The sequence below is a fragment of the Corvus moneduloides genome, chromosome 2, assembly GCF_009650955.1.
Source record: "Corvus moneduloides isolate bCorMon1 chromosome 2, bCorMon1.pri, whole genome shotgun sequence".
Classification (NCBI taxonomy): Eukaryota; Metazoa; Chordata; class Aves; order Passeriformes; family Corvidae; genus Corvus; species Corvus moneduloides.
The window spans coordinates 70909727-70935206 of record NC_045477.1 but is presented as its reverse complement, the minus strand read 5'-3'; the positions used below and the strand labels follow the sequence as shown (position 1 = coordinate 70935206).

At 35.5% G+C, this 25480-nt stretch overlaps 1 protein-coding gene across 1 annotated transcript in view; it reads left to right on the top strand.

Moving 5' to 3' along the window:
- The window catches only part of MYCBP2 (MYC binding protein 2), a 382709-nt gene that overhangs the window by 337527 nt on the left and 19702 nt on the right, over positions 1-25480 (top strand). The window contains 12 exon segments of the mRNA XM_032099995.1: positions 883-1008; positions 13865-15508; positions 16402-16571; positions 17345-17589; positions 18266-18433; positions 20132-20289; positions 20701-20900; positions 21183-21332; positions 22528-22688; positions 23323-23479; positions 24115-24339; positions 24951-25016. Coding sequence (XP_031955886.1) covers positions 883-1008; positions 13865-15508; positions 16402-16571; positions 17345-17589; positions 18266-18433; positions 20132-20289; positions 20701-20900; positions 21183-21332; positions 22528-22688; positions 23323-23479; positions 24115-24339; positions 24951-25016 — 3470 coding nt within the window.

Genomic DNA, 25480 nt, shown 5'->3' with positions numbered 1-25480 from the left:
CCCTCATAATTTTTTTTTTTTTGCTTGAATATGTGTTATGTGAGGCTTGCACTCTGGAATGTAGTTTTGTCCTGAAATGTAATTTCTTAAAAATTACTTTTAGAAGACTTGTGATTTTTTTATTATTATTTAATCCATGTTAATTTTAGTTCATTTACGAGAAAAAAAAATTTTCAAGGTCCCAGATCAAGTTTTTAAACCTGCATTTAGGATATTTCTTCTAAATACTTCCTTACATATCATCAGTTGAAATGGTATTTTTTACCATGTTAAGTCAATAATTTCTCTGTAAATCTAAATAGTCAAGTGGATTCTGTCTCATTTATTTTAGTTCTACTGTTGTTCTAATATTATTAAATACTGCAGGTTGGTTTGCATTGGAGGTTGCTTTAGTGTCATACAGAAAGCAAAATTATAGTACTCATTTACAGATACAAATAAATCTGTCACAAAAAATGTCTTGTGTCCCATGAACTATTGCGGGTAGCCACAATTAAATGTTTTTTGGCTCCGAGTTTGCTATTCTGAAGACTATCCTTTCTCCACCTTGCTTTGTCAAAGGGATTTTAACAATTGCTGTCCAAAGAAGAAACACTGCTGAATGGAGTGATGTTACTGGAAAAAAACAAGTGTCATTAATGGCAAAGCTGGCAACAACTCTGTCAAACAAAAAACAGTCTACATGGTATTAAGTCCGCTGTCTTTATATTATTAGAGCATGAGGTCTGAAGAACAGATACGGGGTTATTTGAAGATAATTTAGTCAAGGGGAAGAGTGCTATCAGTGGGAATAAATATCACTCTTTTTCTTTGTGACTCATCTTTCTAATGTAAATCAATTACTAAGGGGTCTAACTCTGAAGTGATGTGGTTTTTTTACAGAGCAAGTCCTTCTAGACCAAAATGTGCAGACTCCTCCCCCAAGTCCTTTTTCAATACAAGCTTTCAGTAAGGGGACAAGCTGTAGTAATGGACAAGGGTTTGATTATGGCCTTGGAAATAACAAAGGTATGTTTTTACACTCATAATTTTAAAAATTATGTTTATCTTAACTTTGCTTATATTTTATTACTCATTTCTGCTTTTTTAGGCACCACAGGTCTTCTCTAAAGCGGTAGTACAATGAATTGCAAAGCGTTAAAACTGCTTTTTCCTCTGCTTTAGTTTCACTCAGTCTAAGTATTCTGTATAAAAAGAATGACTGAAGATTTGGAAGTTAGTTGTGGATTTCTATAGTGGTAGACACAAAACTGAAAAATACATACTTGTAAAACAAGATTAGAAAAGTATTTGATTTAGAAAGCATGCGTTTTAAAAAGTCCAGAAACATTTTTCATCTGTCTTGGCAATTTAACTGCCTTTAATGGGTCGACAAGATAAAACATGCCATTTAAAATTTGTTGTGAAGTTTTAAAAAAAAAAATTATAAAACTGAAGTTACCTTTGAATCGCATGGATACCAGTTACAACTGCTGGGTAATAAATAAAATCTAGTTAATTTTACTGATATAAAATAATTGTTTCTTTTAATCATAGTTTATTTTGTTGGCAAGATCTAAATACACATATAAAAGCCATCAAAAGAAACTCAATCTGCATGTTTTCTGTTAATTTCTTGATTAGTTCTAGCAGATTTATTAATACAGAAGGGACTTTCATTGAGACAGATATTCTTGAGAAATATTCCTGAACCCTGGAGCTCTGTCATTGTATTCTTATATTGCTATACTCTATGCCACTACAAATAGGGGCCTGAGGTGTGCTATGTGATTTTTAACACCAGCATATATTTCTTTGTGGTCTCCTAAGTAAAATAACTTAAAACTTATTTTAAAGGAGAGAAGATTAGGAAAATAATTATTCCTAAATAGTCTAGTCTGTTAATGTCACGACATGAAATAGTTTTATATCATTTTACAGTGGTTTACTGTGTAGAGAGTGGTTCATATGTGTCCATGCATTGTTATAGGAAACCCTCTTTTGTGGACAAAGGTGGGATAAGCATTTTCCTTTTGTTTTACAGAGCCTTTAAACCTTCTTTTCCCAGTTCATCCATACTCATTTCAGAGTAATGGTGGAATCACAAAAGTGGAAGTATTTAAGATGTGAGGCAGTATTACAGTTTGTCTCTCAATGTCAGTTGTGTAATAGTGCAAAAATACTATCTGCTCTTTTTTCTGCAGATACATATTAAGACAACAATTTTTTTCTTCTGTTTTGTCCAAAGGTAAAATCTTAGAGATGAATATGCTATGTTAAAAGGCATTCTGATTTCTGAAGACATTGTGATTTTCTTTACTATATCTTAGGCATTTTCAAAGGTGTTTCTTTGGGATAATAGTTACAGAAAGTTTGGAGGCTACTCCTGGCATTGAATTCCATACCATTTTGTATGCATTATTTTCTCAGCGTCCCCTGAAGTTGTGATGTTAAGTGTGAATGAACAACTCAGCTACATGACTTTATTCATTTTGTGTACTGTATTTCCTTCTGAATTGCCCAAAAGTGGAGAGTTGTTGGCAACTATATTGAAAGAATAATGGTCTTTCTTTCCCAAAAAGAGAATTCTTCAGCTGTACCATTACTTTATATGCAGTCTTTCTGTATTCTCAGGACTAAGAAGCTTTGAGATTTGTAAAAAATAAGAAATGGAAGGCACAAGCACAATCTCTTAGGGGAATTTCTAAATTAAGCACTTCTTTTGGAGGGGCTTGTTTGTTAAAAGTACTTCTATAGGGATGCCCCAGTACTGACGAAAATTCCGTCCCATCCAAGAGTGTTTCAAAATGACTGATCAAATGTAAAGATCCCCATAATAGATCTGTGTTTACAGTATTATCTGCAAGACAGAAGACATGACTCCCACAATGAATCTGTTTGATTTAGCTATGTCTTCTCTCTTCCAGCTTTCTGTGTTACAGGCAAGTTTTTAATATTCCTCATGATTTGCCCTACCGACTCCATATTTGATTATTGTGGCAGATGACTTTCAACCTCTTCTCAGATGTTCTTCCCTTTAAAATAATTACTCATTTTAGGAATTAGGCATGTTGCATTTAAGAATAATAGTTTGTTGAACACGTAAATCACAGAATGGCTAGAGTTAGAAGGGACCTTAGAGATCATCTAGGTCCAAACCCCCCTAAACCAGGTTGTTCAATCACTTCTAGGTTTTTAAGGTAGGAGTGATTCCTGCTGACGTACAGACTCCAGTAGTTTTTAGGTATGCTACGTCCAAAACAGTGAAATAAAATTGATTTATTGATTCCTGTAGAAGATAATTTAGAAGGGCATTCCAGCTATTTTCTGGTATTTTTGTCTTATTTTTTAACTCAAATACCAAGAAAATAAATTAACTTAGGAGTTCTTATCAAACTACTGGGTTTGATACATCCACTGGTCTCTCTCTAATTCTTTAAAAAGACAGTTGATAATAATCCCAAAATGTTGTAAATTTCTGAGCTGCAAATTGTGTTAGCTGCTAAATTTTTTTACTAGGTTTTCTACAATGCTGTCAAAATTACAGGAATTCGCAGAATAAAGTGACATTGTTATGATTTGCCTGGTGATGGTTCAAATCTGAGATGCTCTCAAATTCATGGTGTCTCCTACCTCATTTTACTAAGTATACTTCAAGTTACAACATGGTGTGGCCTTCTTACTGAGGCATCATGTATTTCTAATGCTCACAGAGAGTTTTTTGAAAATTGGCATTCAGAAATTAAAACTCTTGTTTTTAACATGCTAGTTTTTTGAAGGCCTTCATTTGCCTCGCAACAAATGTAGGTAGTTCTTCAGAAAACCAGTTTCAGTTCTTTTATGGTACTTAGGGGTTTTTTAAATTACCTTCAATTTGACCTCAAAAAGCAGCTTTGACAGAATACTTTCAAAAATATTTGCAAAAATGAGCAAATATTTACCAAAACACTGGCACAGAAATACATTTGCCAAAGGCTAATTACATGTTAGCTTTCCCTTTTCATCAGTTTTTCTAATCTTTTTTCTGCATGTACTGTTGCATGTGTGTATTATTGTAAATGCTAGGGATTTCTGGTTTTTTCTTTGGCTGCTCTTCATTTTTTAGCAAGGCAAATATAAATCTCTATTTTGAAGTGTTTAAAATAATTGCAGTAGAATATCCATGATCCTTTAAAAACAGTAATTTTATTGCCATGTGTGAAGTGACATTTTTATGTTTAGCCACAACCAGAGTTGAATGTGGCTAAATGAGATTCATGAGCTTTTCTCTATTATCATCATTTAAACTTTGAGTACCAATTTACTCTGCCTTTCTGGAGAATGACAGGTAACAGGTTGTAGTTTTGACTGTTTTGCCCACTACAGGTGACCAACTGAGTGCCATACTGAATTCCATTCAGTCACGGCCAAATCTCCCAGCTCCTTCCATCTTTGATCAAGCTGCAAAACCTCCCTCTTCCCTTGTCCACAGTCCATTTGTGTTCGGACAGCCCCTTTCCTTCCAGCAGCCTCAGCCACAGCTTCAGAGTAAGTTTGTCAGCATTACCTGCCTCATCAGTCCGTTTCTGCAGCTTTGACATTGCTGTTCTCAGTTGCTTACCAGCTACTAATCATCCCACAGTGCACCTTTCTGGTTTTGTTTTTTTAAGTTTTTCATTATTCAGAAGCATGTGAGGTAATGCTCCCAAAGAAGTATACTTGTTCAACTTTAACTTTTATATTGACAATATTTTGGTTTTGTGTGTGTTCTTCACTGTAGACAAGTCATGAAAGTGCATTTCCAATATTTTATGCAACTCTGGTTTGTAATTAAGGTAAATATTTCATATAGTAAAAACTGTTGATAATTCTTTTAACATCAAAAATGCACTGCAGTAAGTTCATAGGTATTAACTTGTCTTACCTCCTAAACTCCTATTTTTGTCATTGCTCCTAACTTTAGGGATGTAGCTGGACAGTGGGAACAACTTGGCACTGCTCATAAGAAATGTTTTGTTAGTTTTCTGTTGGGTGCTCATAGGATTGGCATGGACATGAAAGTTTGCTCCTTGAGGTGAATACCAGCCAACCTGATTACTAATGGGAGGACAGGAAACTGTTTTGGTTTTGATTAATGAAAACGAAAAGCTCAGCATTCATGATGGATAACTGATACTGCACTAAATTCTCTCTTATATGCAGAACAGTTATAGCATGGGTCACAGGAATACTATTGAAGTGACAGTGAAATCCTTCATGTGAGAGCTAGATTAAAATTTCTAATCCACTTCTACAAGGACTGTCCAAAATATTGACTGCGATCTTCCATAGTTTTGCTGGACTTATATTGCCTTCCTGAAAGCAGAATATTCCAAAACCTACTCAGATAAAACAGCTGATTGCAATGGCATCAGTGCACACTCATTGAGAATTTGTCAAACATTCATTCTTTCCCATCACTTTTAGGTGTTTTTTTCCCTTGTTCAGAGAGGTAAAGTCAGTTATTCAGCTTTGCATCACAAATTAACATAATTGTCTTATTTCGCATTTCAGATGATTTGTCCTTTAGCATTTAGACCTATATTGTATGAAGACAAATAGAGCATTTTTGATTGCCCAACAAGATCTTGCTCAATAGATTTCTGTAAGAGATGTAGATAATCTGTACTCAGTAAGCTGCAGCCATGTTTTGTTTTTTTAATAAGGATCCAATTCAAACAGAAGCCCTTTTTTGTCAGGTATCAGGGCAGCTCTGGTGGTCTACCAAATAAAAAAATGATGAAACTAGAAAAATGCTTCAAATTTATGTCTGATTTGGGACCTTGGCTTAGTATAAGTTCTCAATCAATCTGGTTATTTGCCCTTTCAGAAGGGCAGAAATTGTGGACCTGAACTGGTAATACTGGTGCACTGACTGTGATTTGATACAAGGACGTTTTTTTTCAAAAAGTTTATTATCCAGTGTTAGGTTTAATGCAGATAATGTAAATTACTCACAAAGGAGAGAAACAGTAACATTTTTGTTTTCACAAAATTTAAGAATAATATGGGAGAAAATTTCCTCTTTAAACTTCCTTAGACTATTGCAAACTTGTTAATCCTCCATTTGCAAGTTTATCCAAATTCAACATATTGTCAGGGAGGCCTGTAAGAGTATATCCATATACTTGTTCATTTAGTAGTCTGATGCAGTTAAAATAGAACAGTAACAGGAACTCATTTTAAGTATGCAATTTTAATTCATTATTTCTTAATCACTTTATAACCTCCTGTTACCAAACATGTAATCAAAACTTAAATCCATTAAGCAACATATCCTAAGAGTCCATATCAAGTCAATTAAATTTTTTCCCTAGACATGCTGAGTTTGTTTTAAATTATGTGCTCCATCCTTAAGTGCTTCCTGCAGTAAAGTTAGATTTTAAAATTAAAATGAATGTTTATAGTCAATATACTGTTACATTAAATGGACTAATGATAGTCTGTCTAATAGTTGAAAGAAGTTGTGCCAGCCTAGATTTCCATGTCTTCAGAGGTTATATGCTAAATACCAATCTTGATTGCAAGTCAGCCTAAATACTTCAGTCTACTGTTTGTATTTTCTGTTCTTCCTCAGATATCTCTACCCCTGGGGAGAAATTTTGTTTGGAAGCGTAATTCTGAGAAAAGTTAGGATCCTGCTGAATGCCCTCTAGAATTCCTTAATTTAGATTTTTATAATAGGAAGGAAAATATTGATCTGATATAAACATACCTTGTGCTGGTGACAGATTATAGTTTTCCTTAGAAGTGTTTGTAGGTAAGTTTTAGGAGGTTTTTCTGTCCTTGAGGTTTGGTTTGCAAATTCATTTAAGGAAGAGGGAAAGGGCTTATCACAACCTTTTATCCTCCAGCACAGTGTCTGGTTATTTTTTTTCAGAAATACTACAGTTTGGGACAGTTGCTACCTGAGATACAATGCTTGAAGAAATAAAAAGTGTCTCTGTTTTTCCTTTCACATCATAAATAAGTAACGACAGTGCTCTGTGTTACATCAAAGAATTTGTTGCAGAAGGGATATTATAAAAATCAAAAGGGAAAACTCTGTTACTCAGTTTTGTGTCACTTGCTATAACTCTGGGAATGGATGATTGTTCTTTCCTGCTTAATTCTTGGCTAATTTTCAGACATGGTTGTACAAGAGAGAGTTTTCTTTTTCCCAGGGACAGATAAAATTAAGGTACTCTTGCCATTTATTTTAATTCTTTGTCAGTCTTGTATGCAACTAAAAGTTCAGAAAAGGTAGAAGAGCTGGCAAAACCTGCATGGAGTACAAGAACATTTGTATTGCCTTGGAGCCTTAGCAAGAATTTTTTTTCCATTAAGATCACAAGTTTATGTATGTTTCTTCCTTGAGTATTTGACCAAAACAGGCTGCAATTACTGCAACCTGCTTATGCTTACTTCTGAGAAGTTTGTAAAATCATCAGTAACAGATTTGCTTGTAACTGCAACCTCCCATAGCCACAAGATCGTTACTGGTTGCTTGATTTATTTGTCAATGAACTTTGTTAAAAGCATAGAAGACTCAAATTTCTGTTTGAGTTCTGAGTGTAGGGGAAGTGTGGAAGCCTAGAGGGTCATGGAAGATCTTGTTTCTCAACCTTCAGCAATATGTGCTGGGTCATAAATCTCCCTAGATGTGGCAAGTGTGGGTAACAGGATCTTGGCATGTTGTCCCAGCATCAGTTGCCAAAATGTGACGATTGGCTGTTGACCTCTGAAGTTGAGGAGGGAAGTGTGAGACTTTGCAGTCACCAGTGTTAGACCTTTATGCCGTGTTTCCTCACACCTGAGTTGAAACTGCAAATGAGAAATGGGTTTCTGGGCTGAAAAAGCTTTGGATCCCTGTAACTTCTGGTATGTTCACCCTCTTCCAGTGCAGCCCTGGCAGCTTGCTTGAGGTACTGCCTCCTGGTCCAGGCAGAAGCTGCAGTGCTGAGGTGCCGTTCAATACAGTGTCCTGTCGGGCTGCTTCCTTTCCAATCCATGCTGCAGAGCTGCAGTCCAACCATCCATCCAGGAGTTCCTTGATACATCCCTTGTTGTGCAATCAGTTTCTTTTTGGTTTTGTTCCTTTCCCATCTAGGTGCTGGTTAAATTGCACTTAAAACCACAGTGCTTCTCTGTGCATTTTCTAAAACTGTAGAGGGGGCACAAAAGACCAGTGCACACATGGACCACATAACCTTTCTTGGTAGTGTTTCAGTAAAATGCAGGGAGAGAATCTTCTCAACCAGGCAATGGTGATCTCTTCTGTGTTGTGCTGAAATGACTTAATCATCAGTTAAACCAATGACAACTGCTCTGGCTGTTTTTTCAGGTGCTGCATATTGCCAAAGCATCATTCCTAAACATTTGAGCTAAATTAAATGGTCTCATAACCTAGACTCTCCAGATTCTATAGGCAAGGATACATAGGAACATACATTTGTTCAGGTCAACCCAAAACCATCTTTGGGGGGGTGGTATGGTAAAGGTTGGAGGAAGAGTAGAAATTGTGTCAAGCGTTTTTTTTTTAGAAATAATTGTCTCTTATCACTCTTCAAAGTTGTAGTCACAAATTAGAAAACATAGAATTCTTTTTTTTATCTACCCTTCCAGCACAGGAATGATTCTTTCAGTTAGTAAACTTAAGTGGCTCAAGCATTGGTGTTCCAAACCCCACCTTCGGTATAGAATATTGCTAATATTTTTCTTATGATACCATAGTTCAGCTTTTGCTTTCATTCATTCACTCATTCCCCTACTTCAACTGTATCGAATACTTTTCTCTCTTTTTAATATTCAGACTTCTTTTTTCTTTAGTGCATTCTGGTATTCATGGAAAAATAATTTTTACAAAGTCTTAGTCCTGGTGTCAGAATGACATTTGGCATTTTCAGGATGTGAAAAGAGATAAATTGATTGCAGTGCTTGAGGAAATTCAACTAACAGCTGTACTGTAGCTTCTGTGTCAGAAACAGTGAATGAAAGAATACATTGTTTTTGAAGAGGCATCCATTGCTTAGGCAACACAGCAAAGGCAGGTCAGTGCTTTCCTTCATCGTGATGCAGAAAAGCAGTGGCATTTCAGAAGAAACTTGATCTTAACTCCATTTTCCAGTGACATTTTGCGTGTTTGTTACAGCGTTTGTTTAAAGAAAACTCACATGAACCAGTTAGTTGTATGTCTTGCTTCCTAGCTTTCCTCAGATGAAGTAGGTCCAGCTGTTAAAAAACTGCATCCTGCCATAGAAATTGAATTGCCTCTAATGTCTCCATATTGTGTAGCTTTTCAAGCTGGAGCTATTTCCATGTTGAAGGAAAGAGCATTACTAAAGGAACACTGTCACATTTGAATGGCTCATGAGACAGGCCTTGCCTGCCTTGTATTTCAAGTCTTTGTAGTTTTTGAGGATGTTTCAAAAAGAGGGAGTCCCGATTAAAATGTTGGTCCCTGAGGCTAACCAGTTATCCTGGGTACATGTAGATTGTCATACTCTTCAACCACAGTCCCCTTGGAATGTAATAGTAGTAGTACATTGGTCTACGCTAGGTTACAACATTATAAAATGTAAGTATTCTCAGACACAGAGTGAAAGAATGAAGTATAAATGTGCGTTCATGAAAGTGGATTTAGTAAAGATTTCTTTAGTTATTCATAGAGTGGGATGCTAGTGTATCGAACTGACATTTTTAGGTTTGCCTCTACTGCTATTTTGTGCTCCTAATGTTTGTCTGCCTTTTACCTTTAAAAATTGACAGTGACATCCTGTTACTCAGAAGTTATATAGTTACTATTGGATCTCTCCAAATCATTTGTAGGTATCAGCAGTAGGTAATACTGGTGTTAATGCTGTGTTGAGAACTTAAAGATTAGTTTATTTTTTTAAAGAATTAAATTCTTACTTCAAATATATGAATACCTTCTCATTGTAAAGTCTCTAAAACCATAGCTCATTGCATAAGATATCAGGGTTAGTATGTTCATGTGCACAAGTTAGTAAATGTAGTACCAGAACAAAACGATGTCTTAGTTAGTGTAGGAATTGAAATTACGTATTTTCAATACAACTGCCTTAGTTTGTACGAAAGGGTGTATCTAAAACAGAATGTCTTCTAACATACACATTTTCTTTACAATTATTACTTCAGTAAGACTTTTACCTTTCTTTTTTCCAAAGCAAGGAATAGGAATTAGAATTAAAACCAGAAAAAAGTAGAAAAATTAGAAAAATAAAATGATAGACTGAAACAAAAAGTCCCTATTATTTCTCTCCAAGTTTCATTGTTTTAGAGCTGTACTTCTAACAGATTTGGTGTCAGTAGACTCTACTGAAATTATCTTGGATGAATCAGAATTTTTCTTAAGTCAAAATTTAAGAGCTGATACAGATCTTTTTTCATGTATGTACTGTTGACACTCATCTACTGCTAGTTATGTATCTTGTATTGAGGAGCTCCACACTCCGTAAGTGAAGTTTTTTAAAACATAACTTTATTGAGGTGCAATCGCTTTTGAAAACAGAGGGTTTTGATGTGTTTAATATATTTTTTTTTCATTCTTTCTGGTGATTAATGAGACTCCAACACAAATTTTTAGATGTTCTCTAACTGTCACAAAAGAATGTGTAAATTGATCACCTGGAAGGCCATATGGAAGTTCTAAATAATTAGTCACAGAATTCACAGATTAAATGTTAACATTTCAAACCCAGGTTCAGTTCAAAGCTAGACACTCCTGGTTTTTGTAATAAACCATAAATCTCATCAGCTAGCCCCCATATATTACACTTTTAGGGCCTAGAAACTCATACTGAAATCACAGCATTTTTAGATCAAGGAAGCTGATCTACTGCGTTCTACTATGAGCTACTGTCATTTAAAACTAATATAGGAATCTAAACACTGCATTCAGAATTATGTAACAAAGAAGATGCATATCATTTGAAATGCTTGTTTTTATCTTTGCTGCTTTTCCATTGAATATGTGCTGCTTCTGTGCAACTGTTTTCCACTGTAGAAACTCCATCCTGCTGCCTTGCTTCTCGTGAGCGTATTTACAAAACTAGTGATGTAGCTGGGCCTGCCTCTGCTATTTCATCTCTCTCTCACAAACTGAAGGGTGGGTATGCATGCCAACATAGCAAGGTTATTCAGATTTTTTTACCTGCAAAATGTTTTGGGTTTGTTTTTTTTCTCCTTCCATTCATTTTCATTTCATTCATGTAATAAAATAATGTTTTGAAAGCGAATGTTCAAGTTTGGTATTTGTTGGGAGCTCATCTGATGTAATCATTCAGTGTTGCCTTCCCGAGTTGCAGCAATTCCATGATACACAATCTAGCTGTCCCTGCTTTGCAAACAGGAAAGTGACTGTTAATTGAATTACACCTGTTTTCAAACAATAGGCAAAAGAAGTATGTAAGAAGAAACGGGAAACAAAATCTGGGATTTTTTTGCTTGCAGACAAAGAAGCTTGCTATATTACGTGGTTTTTCCTTTGGGAGATTTTTCTTTTTGTGCTGATACCCTAGAATGCTAATTAGGATTATTTACCTGTATATGTGCAAATCCAGACCTTTGGATTTTTTGAAAAACAAGATACTTTTTTGTTGTTGGAAGCTGCTTTTAGGCTATACCATTCATAAGCAGTTTTGTTCTGGATTGTTTTCCTCATTGGTATTTGCTAATCGTTCATGTACTTTAAATCTGATGCTTTGCTGAATGGCTTGAAGTGTTCTATGTCCTCTAAAACGATTGTCGTGTTTTCACTTTTCTCTTTTATGAGAGGCATTCTGTAAAAGTTTCTATCTGAAGTGTTTTCTCGTCTGGAAGACCTTAAATTAATCTTTTCATTTGTTTCTGGGAAAAATGTGTATATGAGTAATTCCAATTTGCATTTCAGAATTAATCTGTCACAAAATAAGCATCTCAAAATAGCTCATCAGTAAAAACGGTGAATAACTAAGCTGGCGTGGTTCAAATGCTTGGACTGATACTTCAGAAACTTCTTTGTTTTTTCTTTTAGCAAGAACAGTCATTTTATAACCCACAATGTACCATGTTATTTCTTGCCTTCCTATTCCATCTCCCCTCTCCAAGTGAAAAACAATTATAGAACTCATAAGAAAAAAGAATAGGCTAGACTCTCGAAATTGATTAGGTTGATAAATACTTGAGATATTTGCATTATATTCTACTGCTTACATATGATGTATTATTCCTGAATATAGAAAGTATGAACTTTTCTATAAAAAGAAAAACTTTATTCTAAAGTATGAACTTCTGCCATGTCTTGAGAAAGCAGGAGAGTATCCTAACCTTTAAGCTTGTTAAATATTCCAGTATTTACCTTCACTTTTTCCTGTTGTTGTTCATTTTATTGTAAGATGTTTAAATATGGAAATAGCAAAATAATACTATTTTTGTAACCTGAGGAAGCATCTGGGTTGCTGAATTTTGCTCAAAAATTTTCTGGGTTTTTTTTTTTTTTATACTGTGAGAGATAGTGGTAGGAACAAATTGCATCTATATATTTTCTAGCATAGGTATAAGGGTTTGTGACTGAGAACTGCAAGAAGTTGCTTCAGATCCCATAATGCAGAAGAAAGTAAACACTGATTTCACAGCTTCTAATATTTAAGGTACTAGATAAAAGGTGATGTCTGTCCTGTTCCCATTAGAAATCAAGGCCTGAATTTGCAAAGTTCTCTGATTAATTGAAAATTTATTTTTCAACAAATAATTGCTTTTCCAAAATTTGCCCAGACAAGTGCAAGCAACCTTATAATATCTAGAAAAGTAAAATATTCCTAAGTACTGTGTCTTCATTCTGCAGGCATTACTAGGGAAACACTTTTCGCGTTTAATTAGTGAAAACCCACCCAAATCAGAAGGCTTTTAACTCAACTCAAGATTTTGCAGTGTTAGGATTTATGGAGGGACAGCTGTATTAACTGCTGCATTGCTTACCAGTAATTTCCATATTGCTTGAATTAATTTTCAAAATACCATTCTACAAGAGAGACTTGGCTCACAGAGGTATTATTAGAGGCAGATTGCCTTAGTAAGCTACTTTTTGCATATCGTTGTTTTGGATGTACTTTGTAGTAAACTACCTGTAGTTCTTACAGCTCTGTAGATTAATAGATGTACAAAGTCAATGTGCATAGGAACAATAAATTAGTGCATCAAAGTAAGAGGACATCACTGACCAGAGCTGGTCATTTAACTTAGAGGTTGAAAAAAGTGGGTTTGTTGTTTTGGGGGGAGTTTAAAGTGTTGTGGTAGCAGAACATGGGTAGATTGTGGTCTTAAGAAAGTAGACTCCTCAGGTTATCAATTTGAGTAGTTTTGAGCGCATTTGCAAGCCTCTTGCCCAATTTGCCTTATTAACAGTGTTTACTTCCTACAATTCCTGACTTTTGAGTGTTAAAGAAAATAAATTTAGCCATACATTTGATCTCTGTGCAAGTCTTCTCTTGCAGTCAGCCTGTCACAGGTTGAGATAATAGATAAATAGTCCCTGGTTTCTGTTGCAACTGTGGTAAACTTAGTTAACTCCTGGAATCTTGCCTAAGGATAGAAATGGCGCTTCTTTTACTGGTGTTTTGTAGAAAGAGTGAACGCTCCTTTTGATACCTCCACAGTAGTGTTTTCTCTGTAAAATCTTCCTAACATTTGTTTCTGTGTATCCTTGGGAAAAGAAATATATTGAAAGTATTCTAGGGGGAAAGAGATCCCTTCACGTTTCCTTTCATGTTGATGTGAACTGAAGCATGTGTTTGATCTTTATCTTGTGTTTGGGTCTTTAGTCCTTGTTTTGTATTATTAAAGGTGTCACTGTCAACATGTAACAATTCAATTATAAAATATTACACAGGTGACCGAATGAATTTCACAGGAGCTGCTAGACCGATTTCTCCAGCAGGAAAATCAGACATGTCATCAAAACACCGAGCTGACTGCAGGTCACCCAAGCTTGATGTGCGAATGAACAGAGCTGCTGCCGAGCAGAAGAAACCCAGAAATACTGACAGCTTATCAGCCAGTGAGTGTCTGATGCTGAAATCAGACGCTGCAAAGTTGCGGTCAGACTCACACAGCAGGTCTTTGTCACCAAATCATAACACTTTGCAAACACTAAAAACTGATGGAAGAACAACTCCTGGTCTGAGAGCTGAATCTCCAGGGCCAGGAACCCGGTCGTCCTCTCCAAAGACAAAGACACTTACAGGCGTTAGATCTGGTGCTAGTTCTCCACGATCCTCATCACCCAATGACAAAGCTCTACCTCAGAAAGCTTCATCCCCTGTAAAAACAAAGCTTGATCCTCCTCGAGAACGCTCCAAATCAGATTCTTACACATTAGATCCAGACACCCTTCGCAAAAAGAAAGTGCCACTAACAGAACCCTTAAGGGGGAGGTCCACTTCACCCAAACCAAAAATTATTGCAAAAGATGGAAAACCTGTATCAGAACCTGAAAATAGAGCTCCTTCCCCTCATGTCGTACAAGAAAATCTTCACAGTGAGGTGGTTGAAGTCTGTACTTCAAGTACTTTAAAGACTGACAGCATTACAGATACCACCTGTGAAGACAACACTGAATTCAGAAGTCTGGACGATGGTTCTAATAAAGTTCATTTCAGCATTGGAAAAGCACCACTGAAGGATGAGCAAGACATGAGAGCATCTCCGAAAGTGAGCCGTAAATGTGCTGGCAGGCACACAAGACCCAAAAAGGAAAAATCCAACTTCCTTTTCAAAGGAGATGGATCAAAGCCCGTAGAGCCTGCCAAGCAAGCAATGTCACCTTCTGTTGCAGAATGTGCTCGAGCTGTATTTGCCGCATTTCTTTGGCATGAAGGAATAGTTCATGATGCTATGGCATGCTCATCTTTTTTGAAGTTTAATCCAGAACTGTCCAAGGAGCATGCACCCATACGAAGCAGTCTTACCCAACAACCTGCAGAGGAAAAAGAAACCAAGTTGAAAAATAGACATTCATTGGAAATATCATCTGCTCTTAACATGTTCAACATCTCACCTCACGGACCAGATATATCAAAAATGGGTAGCATCAATAAAAACAAAGTCCTCTCAATGTTGAAAGAACCACCTCTGCATGAAAAGTGTGAGGATGGAAAAACTGAAACTACCTCCTTTGAAACATCCAGTCATCACACAATAAAATCCAAATCTCCTCTTCCATTAACGCTGCAGCACTTAGTAGCTTTCTGGGAAGATATTTCTTTAGCAACTATTAAAGCAGCTTCCCAAAACATGATTTTTCCAAGTCCTGGTTCTTGTGCAGTGTTAAAGAAGAAGGAAAGTGACAAAGATAACAAGAAAGCTAAAAAGGAGAAAAAGAAAAAAGAAAAGGTTGAGACTAGGCCAAGGGGAAATCTTTTTGGTGAGATGGCCCAGCTTGCAGTGGGAGGACCTGAAAAAGACACCATCTGCGAGTTGTGTGGAGAATCCCATCCATATCCAGTGACTTACCACATGAGACAAGCTCATCCAGGTAAGACTCCATATTTTTAATTCCCATGTCAATCCATAAAGTATATTTCACACACGTTTTCTGGTATTAGTTACTGCTATGAAAATGTATCAGGCTATCCTTTCTATTATATACACTAAATTAAAAGTTATACTTGCATACAGATTATTTGCACATCTTTGTGTATAATTTTAAGTAGTTATGGATCTAAAGTTTCAAAATTGTTTGAAACAAGGTCAGAATAATGCTCTGACTTTACAGTAGCTGTTCAGAAACATGCCATTTTTTACACTTTAGGATTTGAAACTGTGCTGAGAAAATGGAAAATAAAAAAATCAGATTGATCAGTTAGAGTTTCTACATTGCCAGAAGTTTTCTGTTACTGTTCTACTGTCAAGAGTAGAAAACTTCTGTCTGCTGTGTCAGTACTGGGTATCAGTGACTTAATTTTTTTGGTGTACTCGTTGGTATGTACTTTTTTTAGTTCTGTGTGCAAAGTTAAAGTCCTGAATCTTTCTGAGGAACTCTAATCAGCAAAAGAATGCACTCCATTCCCTCTTAAGCTTTGTTAGCTAGGAGGCAAGGTTTTTATGTTTGTTTAATTACAGATATTGTTGGCTAACTTACAATCCTGACCTTAGCATCACGTAGCTGTCTGAATAGGGAGCTGTTCATGCTTTGGACAAGTTCATTATAAAAACTTGAAAACTACAATGCATTTGGATTCTTTGGACACTGGTGGGAAACATGGGCAAGAACCTTGTTTTGTAACCAGTTCAGACATACAGAAAAGTAGAAAATTAGGCCGGGAAAAGCATCTCCCTTTCTCCCCTCATCCCTCTCTTACAGCAATAAATAATAGAATAAGAATCCTCCTTTTGAAATAACTAGTTCTCACCTTTCCCCTGATGTAGGTTGTGGCCGCTATGCAGGTGGCCAAGGTTACAACAGCATTGGGCACTTCTGTGGAGGATGGGCTGGGAATTGTGGCGATGGTGGCATTGGAGGGAGCACGTGGTATTTGGTGTGCGACCGATGCAGGGAAAAGTATCTCCGTGAAAAGCAGGCAGCAGCAAGAGAGAAGGTATTTTCAGCTCCTATGTTTAGCTATCTATCTGCTTAATAGTGCTGTGTTCACAACTTGAAAAGAAGGGCTAGTTTAAGGTACTTGGAATTTCATAATTTGGAAAGTTTTGGATTATCCTCTTATCCTCATTGATAGGTTTAAGATAATAAAATAGAAACTTTGCTGGCTTCTAACTGGATTTCTTCTCTTCAGATGATAGTGTTCTCAAATTTGTAAAGTAATTTCATTTTTTATCCCAATATAACCACAGGATTGAATGTAATAATTAATTATTTTAAGTATCTGTCAGTTTATTTAACTTTGAATGGTTTTATTTGTTTGCCAAAATGAGTGCTGTTTTAACTCCATGTTTATAGTTTCTTTAATGATCCTAATAATCTCGATCATTGCATACAAGATACCACTAGAGCAGTTTTTAATGGGAATAGCACAAAAGGTTTTTTTCTTATATTGGTCTTCAAGGACTAACTTCAAATTCTTGCTTAAAGTATGCAAATATATTGATGTTTTAAGGTAAGCAGAACAATGCTGTTTTAACTTTATTCTTTAAACTAAACTTTTTGATACTTTTTGCATGCGAAATTAATCCTGAGGTAAATATCAAAACTCTGAACTGTTTATTAAATGTTTGCAAAGGTAGGACAGTAATAGAAATGTGTTTTGTCATAGAAGGTATTTTACAACCGGTAGAATTAAGCAGCTGTAGTATAAGCTAAGTTGTCAGATTTTCCTGTGGTGAATTCAATTATACCTTATTTAAATTTATCTAGATTAAACAGTCTAGGAGAAAACCAATGCAAGTTAAGACACCTCGTGCCTTGCCAACTATGGAAGCTCATCAAGTGATTAAAGCCAATGCACTGTATTTACTGTCGCTGAGTAGTGCTGCTGAGCCCAGTATCCTCTGCTACCACCCTGCAAAAGCATTCCAGTCTCAACTTCCCAGTCTCAAAGAAGGAATTTCTGAAGACTTTCCCATTAAGATGCCATGTCTCTATCTACAGACATTGGCAAGGTAATGAAAGGAAGTGTGTGAATATTGATTTTAACACTCATCTATGTATAGTATTGGATAAATGTGTGTGTAAACTAAACTAAAACTTACAAAGAAAAATACATCTTTTCCTAATTCTTTATGATTCTTTTTCTTCTATCTGTTTTGATCTGTGATCTTGTTCAATTTTTTAGATTGTATTTTCTCCTAGAGTCAGATATGCCCTAAGTAGCTTTCAGATGCTAAATATTTTATAACAGTTCCGTTTCTGTCCAAAGAATTCATAATTTCCAAAAGAGTTTAACTTTGTATGTTAGTAGCAGACATATGTGCTACTTCTTTCACAGCTGAAAATAGTAAGAAGGAAACCAGAAGAGTTGTTCTTTCTTGGTGTTTCTAAGTAAATTTCACTGTAGTGTCCCGTGTTTATGTTGGGTAGACGTTTGGACCTAAAATACATTCTGGGAATACCTAATGAAAATACTAAAAGATAGAAAAGGGTGATCCCCACTCCCTGTTGGTCGAAAATGCCACTGTATTTTCCATGAACACTTTAAAGTCACAACCAGCTTAAAAGTATTAATAAGTGAAGAGTAAACGAATAGCATTGGCTGATGAAGTGTATTGGCAAATGACTTGTGTGTGTTTCAGCAATTTTTAATCTTTAATCCTAATTTAAAAATCTAATTTGGTGTAGGCATCATCATGAAAATTTTGTTGGGTACCAGGATGACAACCTCTTCCAGGATGAGATGAGATACTTGCGCTCAACTTCAGTACCTGCACCATACATCTCCGTTACTCCTGATGCAAGCCCTAATGTCTTTGAAGAGCCAGAGAGTAACATGAAATCTATGCCCCCAAGGTACTTCCTTGTAATTCTAGGTACTGCATACAAATGTTAAAGTAGTAGCATAGCACCAATTTAAAAAAAGGAAAAAAAAGGAAAACATTGCTGCAGTTAAGAAGCTAAAGTATCGCATCAGTCTCAGAAATGGCAGCATAAAAGCCAAAAGCATATGAAGCTGTAGTTAGGAAATTTTCAGTGAATCATCAAGTATCAGGTATATTTTCAATTGTTAGCAGTGGAATATGTTTGAATATGTAAATATGCAAGGAATATACAAATCAGAACTTAAACTTTTTACTGTACTTCCAACCAATTACTTCTCTCTAGAAAGAGAAGTTTGGGTTTACAACCCAAATATGAAAAAAATTTGTTCAGTTGATAAGGGCTCTTAGCATACAGGGAAATTTATCCATAGCCTCTACTTCAGGCCTGCTTATTTCCCCATAGAGACAATTTTTCCAGAATCTACAGAACTGAAGAAGTGATCTAAAGATCTATAATCCAAGGACTGTAACTGTTGCAAACTCCTTGAAAATGTAGCAGGTTTTTTTGACTGTACATCTATTCTTTATCACAACTGATTGAGTGCAGATTAATGGCCTTTTTGAAAGGAAGTAGCTGGTGTTCTCCTTTCAGGATTTCCTTCAGAAGGGAAATTTGAACAGGAGGAAATTTCATTACCTTACACTTTTCAAAGCAGATGTTCCTGCTTTGTTCTGTGGGACATAAAAATGTCACTGAAGAAATGGCAATGCTATCTAGGACCAAGAGTGCTAGATGGTTTCTGTCAGGTTAAGCCATCTTCTTATCTCATTAACTTCACTGTGATCTAATTCAAGCAGGTATAAAAATTTTTGTTTCCCCAGGGAAAAAATGGCTCTTTAATGGCTTGTTAATAATAGTCCAGAATCTACTTAGATGCTCAGTGTTTTCAGATGTCAGTGATTCCTCATATTATAGCGAGGATGTAGTGAAGAGAAAATTTGCTTTTAATTTGTTTTTATTTCAATTTGTTGTATTTCATACTGACTGCACAAATAGTTTATTGGAATACTACAATCTATAATGTAGTCTTTTCAGAAATAGAACTTTTCTAACAAAACTCCTTAAGAGTGCATCATATTGGTATATTCCTTTATTAAAACTGTGGACACCATGGTCTCCTGAGGCCTGTAGGGACAGCATAAGCTGGGAGTCCTTCTGCAGACTGTAAGAAGTCCACTGAAGGAAAGGAGTAAAACATGTCAGAGGTATAGCTGTAGCAATTCAAATTTGACTTTAAGGCTAATGGTGTTAGAAACTATTACTTTACATAAAGTTCTAAATTTCAGTTGGCTTGCATATTAAAAATTCACTTCATAGATGTTTTCACATGCATTCTCAGAGAAGAAGTTTGGTCTGAAACTTCAATTTAGGCATGATCTGAATGTGTGTATCTCTCTAAAAGAAATACCTAAATTCTTGGAAGTCATCGTGTCCATCATTACATTTGTTTATAAAGCACTTGCATGCTTTTTCATCATGTGTAATTCTAATATGTGCTCTTTCTTTTCCAGCATTTAACAGTTATTAGGTACATAAGACAAAGTTTCATGCAGTAGTAGTAACACTGTGATTATGAAATGCATGTATCCTTATTATTTATTGGTGTATAATTCGTATGTACTCTATATATTTGTTAATGGGTGTATTACTTCACTGATTTCTTCATAGTTTGGAAACGAGTCCAATAACAGATACAGATCTTGCAAAGCGCACAGTCTTTCAGAGATCGTACTCAGTTGTTGCATCAGAATATGACAAGCAACACTCAATTTTGCCAGCACGTGTAAAGGCAATCCCCAGGAGACGAGTCAACAGCGGAGATGCGGGTAAGAGCACAGACATCAGAAGCAGGGAAACTATTCAAGGATTTGCAATTCTTCTTGGAAACTGTAGACAAATATATCTTTTTTAAATATATCTAGTGACTTTTTAGTTATAAAACAAACTAATTGTAAACATTAGGTGTTTGTTAATTGGCACAGAATTAGCTCAAGATTGGCTTAGGATTTACTGTAATTCTGAAATGTGTGGTGAATCTTCTGTGCCTGATTTAAAAGTGAAGGTGTTTTCTTTCTCAGTTGAAGCATCATTTTTCCATATTGCTTTTTTAATGCAATTTTCTCTCAGAAAAAAGAATCAATTCTAAAAGTGCTTTATTGCTTTTCATTTTTACTGTGGCTATGAAATTGAAATGGACAAGGAATCTAATGTATCCATATTTTTATGCTTTTGAATAGAAGTGGGGTCCTCTCTCCTGAGACATCCATCTCCTGAACTTTCTCGGTTAATCTCCGCCCACAGCTCTCTTTCCAAAGGAGAGAGAAATTTCCAGTGGCCAGTATTGGCATTTGTAATCCAACATCATGATCTGGAAGGACTTGAAATAGCAATGAAACAAGCCTTACGGAAATCTGCTTGCCGAGTCTTTGCCATGGAGGTATTAATGTACTGATGGATCTTGTATGATTAAAATAAGATGGTTGTAAATTCTGTCTTGGAACTTTTTTTTTTAAGATTATGCTATGTTCCCTGTAATATAATTGTCATTTTAATAAACTGTTTTAGCTACAGAGCAGTGACATCTTACTTGAAGACCTTTGCGTTATCATTTGCCTGTCCAAACCATTAGTGCACCTCCTTAAGATAAATGGTTTAGGAAATGGTTTTACTCCAGAGTTGCTTAACCAGTTGGTAACTCCTTGTATGTAATCTGTTTTAGGCTTTCAACTGGCTTCTGTGTAATGTCATTCAAACAACTTCTCTTCATGATATTTTATGGCATTTTGTGGCTTCCCTGACTCCTGCACCTGTAGAGCCTGAAGAAGAAGAGGATGAAGAAAATAAATCAAATAAAGAAAATGCAGAACAAGTAAGTGAGGTTCTGCACTCCTTTTCATCTCTGCTGGTTTTGTAGGCAAATTAGAAATATTTTTATGGGCAAAAAAGATTCCTTAATCCTCTCACTGTGAAACAAAACCTTAAATTGTAGTTGAACTCATTTTGTAGACATAGATTAATTTTTCTTCTAAATCGTGAGATTCTGTGTGCTAATGAATTACATGGTCTTTTAATGCATTATTTTTGAGTATTCGTGGAAAATAAGAAAGCAAAAAAGCACAAGCACATTGCTAATCCATTAAAAAAATTGTCAGTTTGCTTTTTATTCTTCCTTAGCCCTGCAAAGAGAAGAGAGAAAAAATATTTTTTAAAGAAACTTTGTGGTTTATTTTACTCTATTTCAGTGTTCTAAGAAAAGTCCTTAGTTAATAATGAAAATGCATAGTTAATTTACGTACTGCTGTGTATGTGTGTATATATAAATAAGTAATTACGTGCACTAGGTATACTTAATTTAGTGATTTGAGAAAAATCTGTAGTTAGTTCTGAAAATGTAGCATGTAAAATAGTATAGTCTAACATATCACACATCCAAAAGATATCTTCATACAACCTCTTCTAGACTTAGCTCTGATTTAAAACCTTATCATGTCCACAAAGAATAGCTCAAAAAAATCATGCTAGTGCTGTTAATAAGTCAGGGTAATCTTCTATCACTTGAAATCTAATCCAGTTTTGAAATGAGATGGTCTGAAAGTAGTCTTTTCAGCAGTGTAACCTGGTACACTGCTTTTCCAGGTACTGACACACCTTAACTAAGAATTACTACTTTCACATCTAATGAAATGCAGCAACTGATAACACTAGTTTAGCTATCAAGTTTGCTATGGCTGGATTTTGCTGCTCAGACAAAGTTGGTTTCAACAGCTGGAGTATGTTATTTATTTCTGGCTTGTTTCTTTGTTTTCAAATTATTGCAGTGTAATGTTTCACATCTTTAAATGATGAAATATGTGTGGCAGTATACAATATACTTCCCAAGTTCCCTGTTTGAGGGTTAAGTGTAACTTAATGTAAAAATCCTCTGACAGGAGCTGCGTCAAGTTCACATTCATTGTTAGATTGTTGCAGTTACTCTTAAAGCAAATAGCATAAATGTTTTTGTTTACTTAACCTTTTTCTCTCAGAAAGTCTGTTAATAACATACAAATTGCTTTGCTCTGTAGGAAAAAGATACAAGAGTGTGTGAACACCCTCTGTCAGATATAGTGATTGCTGGGGAAGCGGCTCACCCCTTACCCCACACTTTCCATCGCCTTCTTCAGACAATCTCTGATCTTATGATGTCTCTTCCCAGTGGTAGTGCATTACAGCAAATGGCCTTAAGGTAAGCACAAATCAAGAAAATTCTTGAAAAGGCTGGAAATGTTGTAGAATTACAGTTAAAAGATTTTGCAGTGTAAGTAGGATGCTTGAAAACTTTGTTCGAGAAGGAGCATGTCTATCCTTACCACTAGGAAAGAGATACATAGAAGGCTCAGATATCTGTTTATACATATAAATAATAACCTAAAGAACTTTTTTGAGAGAACTGTACTTGCTTTTAAATTCTATACTGTGTCCACTGTGAAAAAGAAAACATCTTACAGAATAATATGGTAGGATCTGCATGTATGTGCATGGTGGTGTAGTGCCCTCTGCTCAGAAATCTGTCACCTGGATGGTATCTTTAAACTTCGAGACTTTTTCTGTGTGTCTGTCTCAAAGACACAAAATGAATAATAATGGTTTGTTATTATATATTATAATTATATTATTAATTTACTATTAAAATTCTAAGGAAAGTTTATTCCTGCTTTCCTCAAAATGGTGCACTAGAAGCACTTGAGATCCTGCAAATTTTGAAGTTAAATGTTTATAGAAAATATTTTGAGAAGCAAAAACGTATTTAATATTTTCATTGGTAAGTTGTGTCTTTTAACAGCAGTCAAAATTTCAAAGTCCTCTAAATGTGCTTTCAGGTGCTGGAGTCTTAAATTCAAACAATCTGATCACCAGTTTCTGCACCAGAGCAATGTTTTCCATCATATCAACAATATTTTGTCTAAATCTGATGATGGAGATAGTGAAGAGAGTTTTAGTATCAGCGTTCAGTCTGGTTTTGAAGTCATGAATCAGGCAAGTATTACAGCTCTGCCTCAGAAGCAGAGATCATTTGGGAACAGTCTGTACTTCCAATGATGATTCTCTTTAAATTATAAGATTCCTTATTGCAATGCTGTATTTTCTCAAACATATCTCCGTTTGGGATCTTGTTCCTGCTATTTAGGCTCTCATATTTAGCTTCAGAGGTTTAAGTGTTGACCATTAGCCTGTATATCACTCAAACCTAAATTTTGGAGCAGTGCTTGAAAGTGCTTGTTTGCAACTGAAGTTTTTGGGGAATGTTTTGGAGTCCGTTGTGTCATGGAATTAGTTAACTTTTTAAATATTGTGTACTTCCAGTTCTTCTTTACATACATCTTTTTCCTTCTGTTATTCCAAGGAGCATGAATTAATACTTCTGTTTAATGTTTTTGAAGTGTTTTCTTCCATTTATTTATATATTTAGGCATTTGCTAATATATTCAGCTCCTAGCTATTAATATGTCCTTTGGTTTAAAGGACTGAATAATTTGAATCAACAAAGCACAAATTTCTTGGAGAGCCCCTTCCTCAAAACAGAAATGCCTGTGTGGTTTTAAAAATTGTAAATCATGCCTGTATTTGGGCTTACTCTCAAGTATTTTAAATATTTCCATTTGTTTTTGCAGGAACTGTGTATAGTGGTTTGTCTGAAAGACCTAACCAGCATTGTTGACATTAAAACATCAAGCCGACCTGCCATGATTGGTAGTTTAACAGATGGGTCTACAGAAACGTTCTGGGAGTCAGGAGATGAGGACAAAAACAAAACTAAAAACATCACAATTAACTGTGTTAAAGGAATCAATGCACGTTACGTTTGTGTTCATGTAGACAATTCCAGAGATCTTGGGGTAAGAAGAATATAAAACTGTCTCTCATTGAAGGTGTATACTCCAAATTGTATGTGTGTATCAATCCAGAAGTGCTGTTTTCTTTGTCAATTGATAAATTCTAGTTCAGAAGTTCACGTTTCAAAGTAAAGTTTCTAAATCCAGTGACATAGAAAGCAGAAGCTGTTATAATTAAACCAGTCTGTCTGAATTTGCAGTCGCTTAAAACTGAAACTGGGAAACTTAGTTCTCACTGGTGTGTTCAATTTCAGATGCATTTTCAGTCATTTAATTGTTTTAAGTTACTTTTCTTGCTCGTCGTTTTTGCAGAAGCATTGGAAGAAGGAGCTTCCATAAAATACGAATTTTCTAAACTTTCTATGGACTTCTTAATTGATCTGTACAGTAATTGAATGTTACAAATATATCTGTAATTCAACCACAGCTTTTAATACAAAGAGCAGACTGTTTTAGAGCGCTGTATTTTGGAATTCTTTGTCATTGCTTTACATCACTCTTTTTTGTAATGAAGCAACTTTCCTCTTTTATGTATGTACTCTCTTAATACAGAAGTAGTAGTCAGAACTGTCTCAGTTGAAGTGTTTCATTCTTATTTTGCTTGTCTGTTGCAGAACAAAGTGACCTCCATGACCTTCCTAACTGGCAAGGCAGTAGAAGATCTCTGCAGAATAAAGCAGGTAAACATTTTAAGAGTTGACATAGAAAAATTGCTGTCATTTTTTGTGCACGTATCAGAGATTTTTCTAAGCAAATAGTTTCCATTTCTTATGGTAGATAAATTACTTTGCAAATATCAGGCACCGTAATAAGCCTTGGAAAATATTGTGTTATTAATGACAGAATTCAGTCGTGTGTACTGACTATTGAGCAAGCTTTTACTTTCCTACTGAAACAGAACAGGGTTATGTAAAATTTTCCTTAGATTAATTTAGTTTTAATTACTATATGGTAACTTACCCTTTCAGCTGTAGAAGGTTTCCAAAAAGGACTCCCAGAACACAGGCAGGAACTGATTCAGCTTTGCTCCTTCTTTGCTCTGACACTTCTCCAACAGCTTTTTTACCCTCCAGCACACCCACATACTGTATCCTGTCTCATGGTATTAAAAAAAAGTTAGCCTTGTCTGCTGCAGCACAGTTCA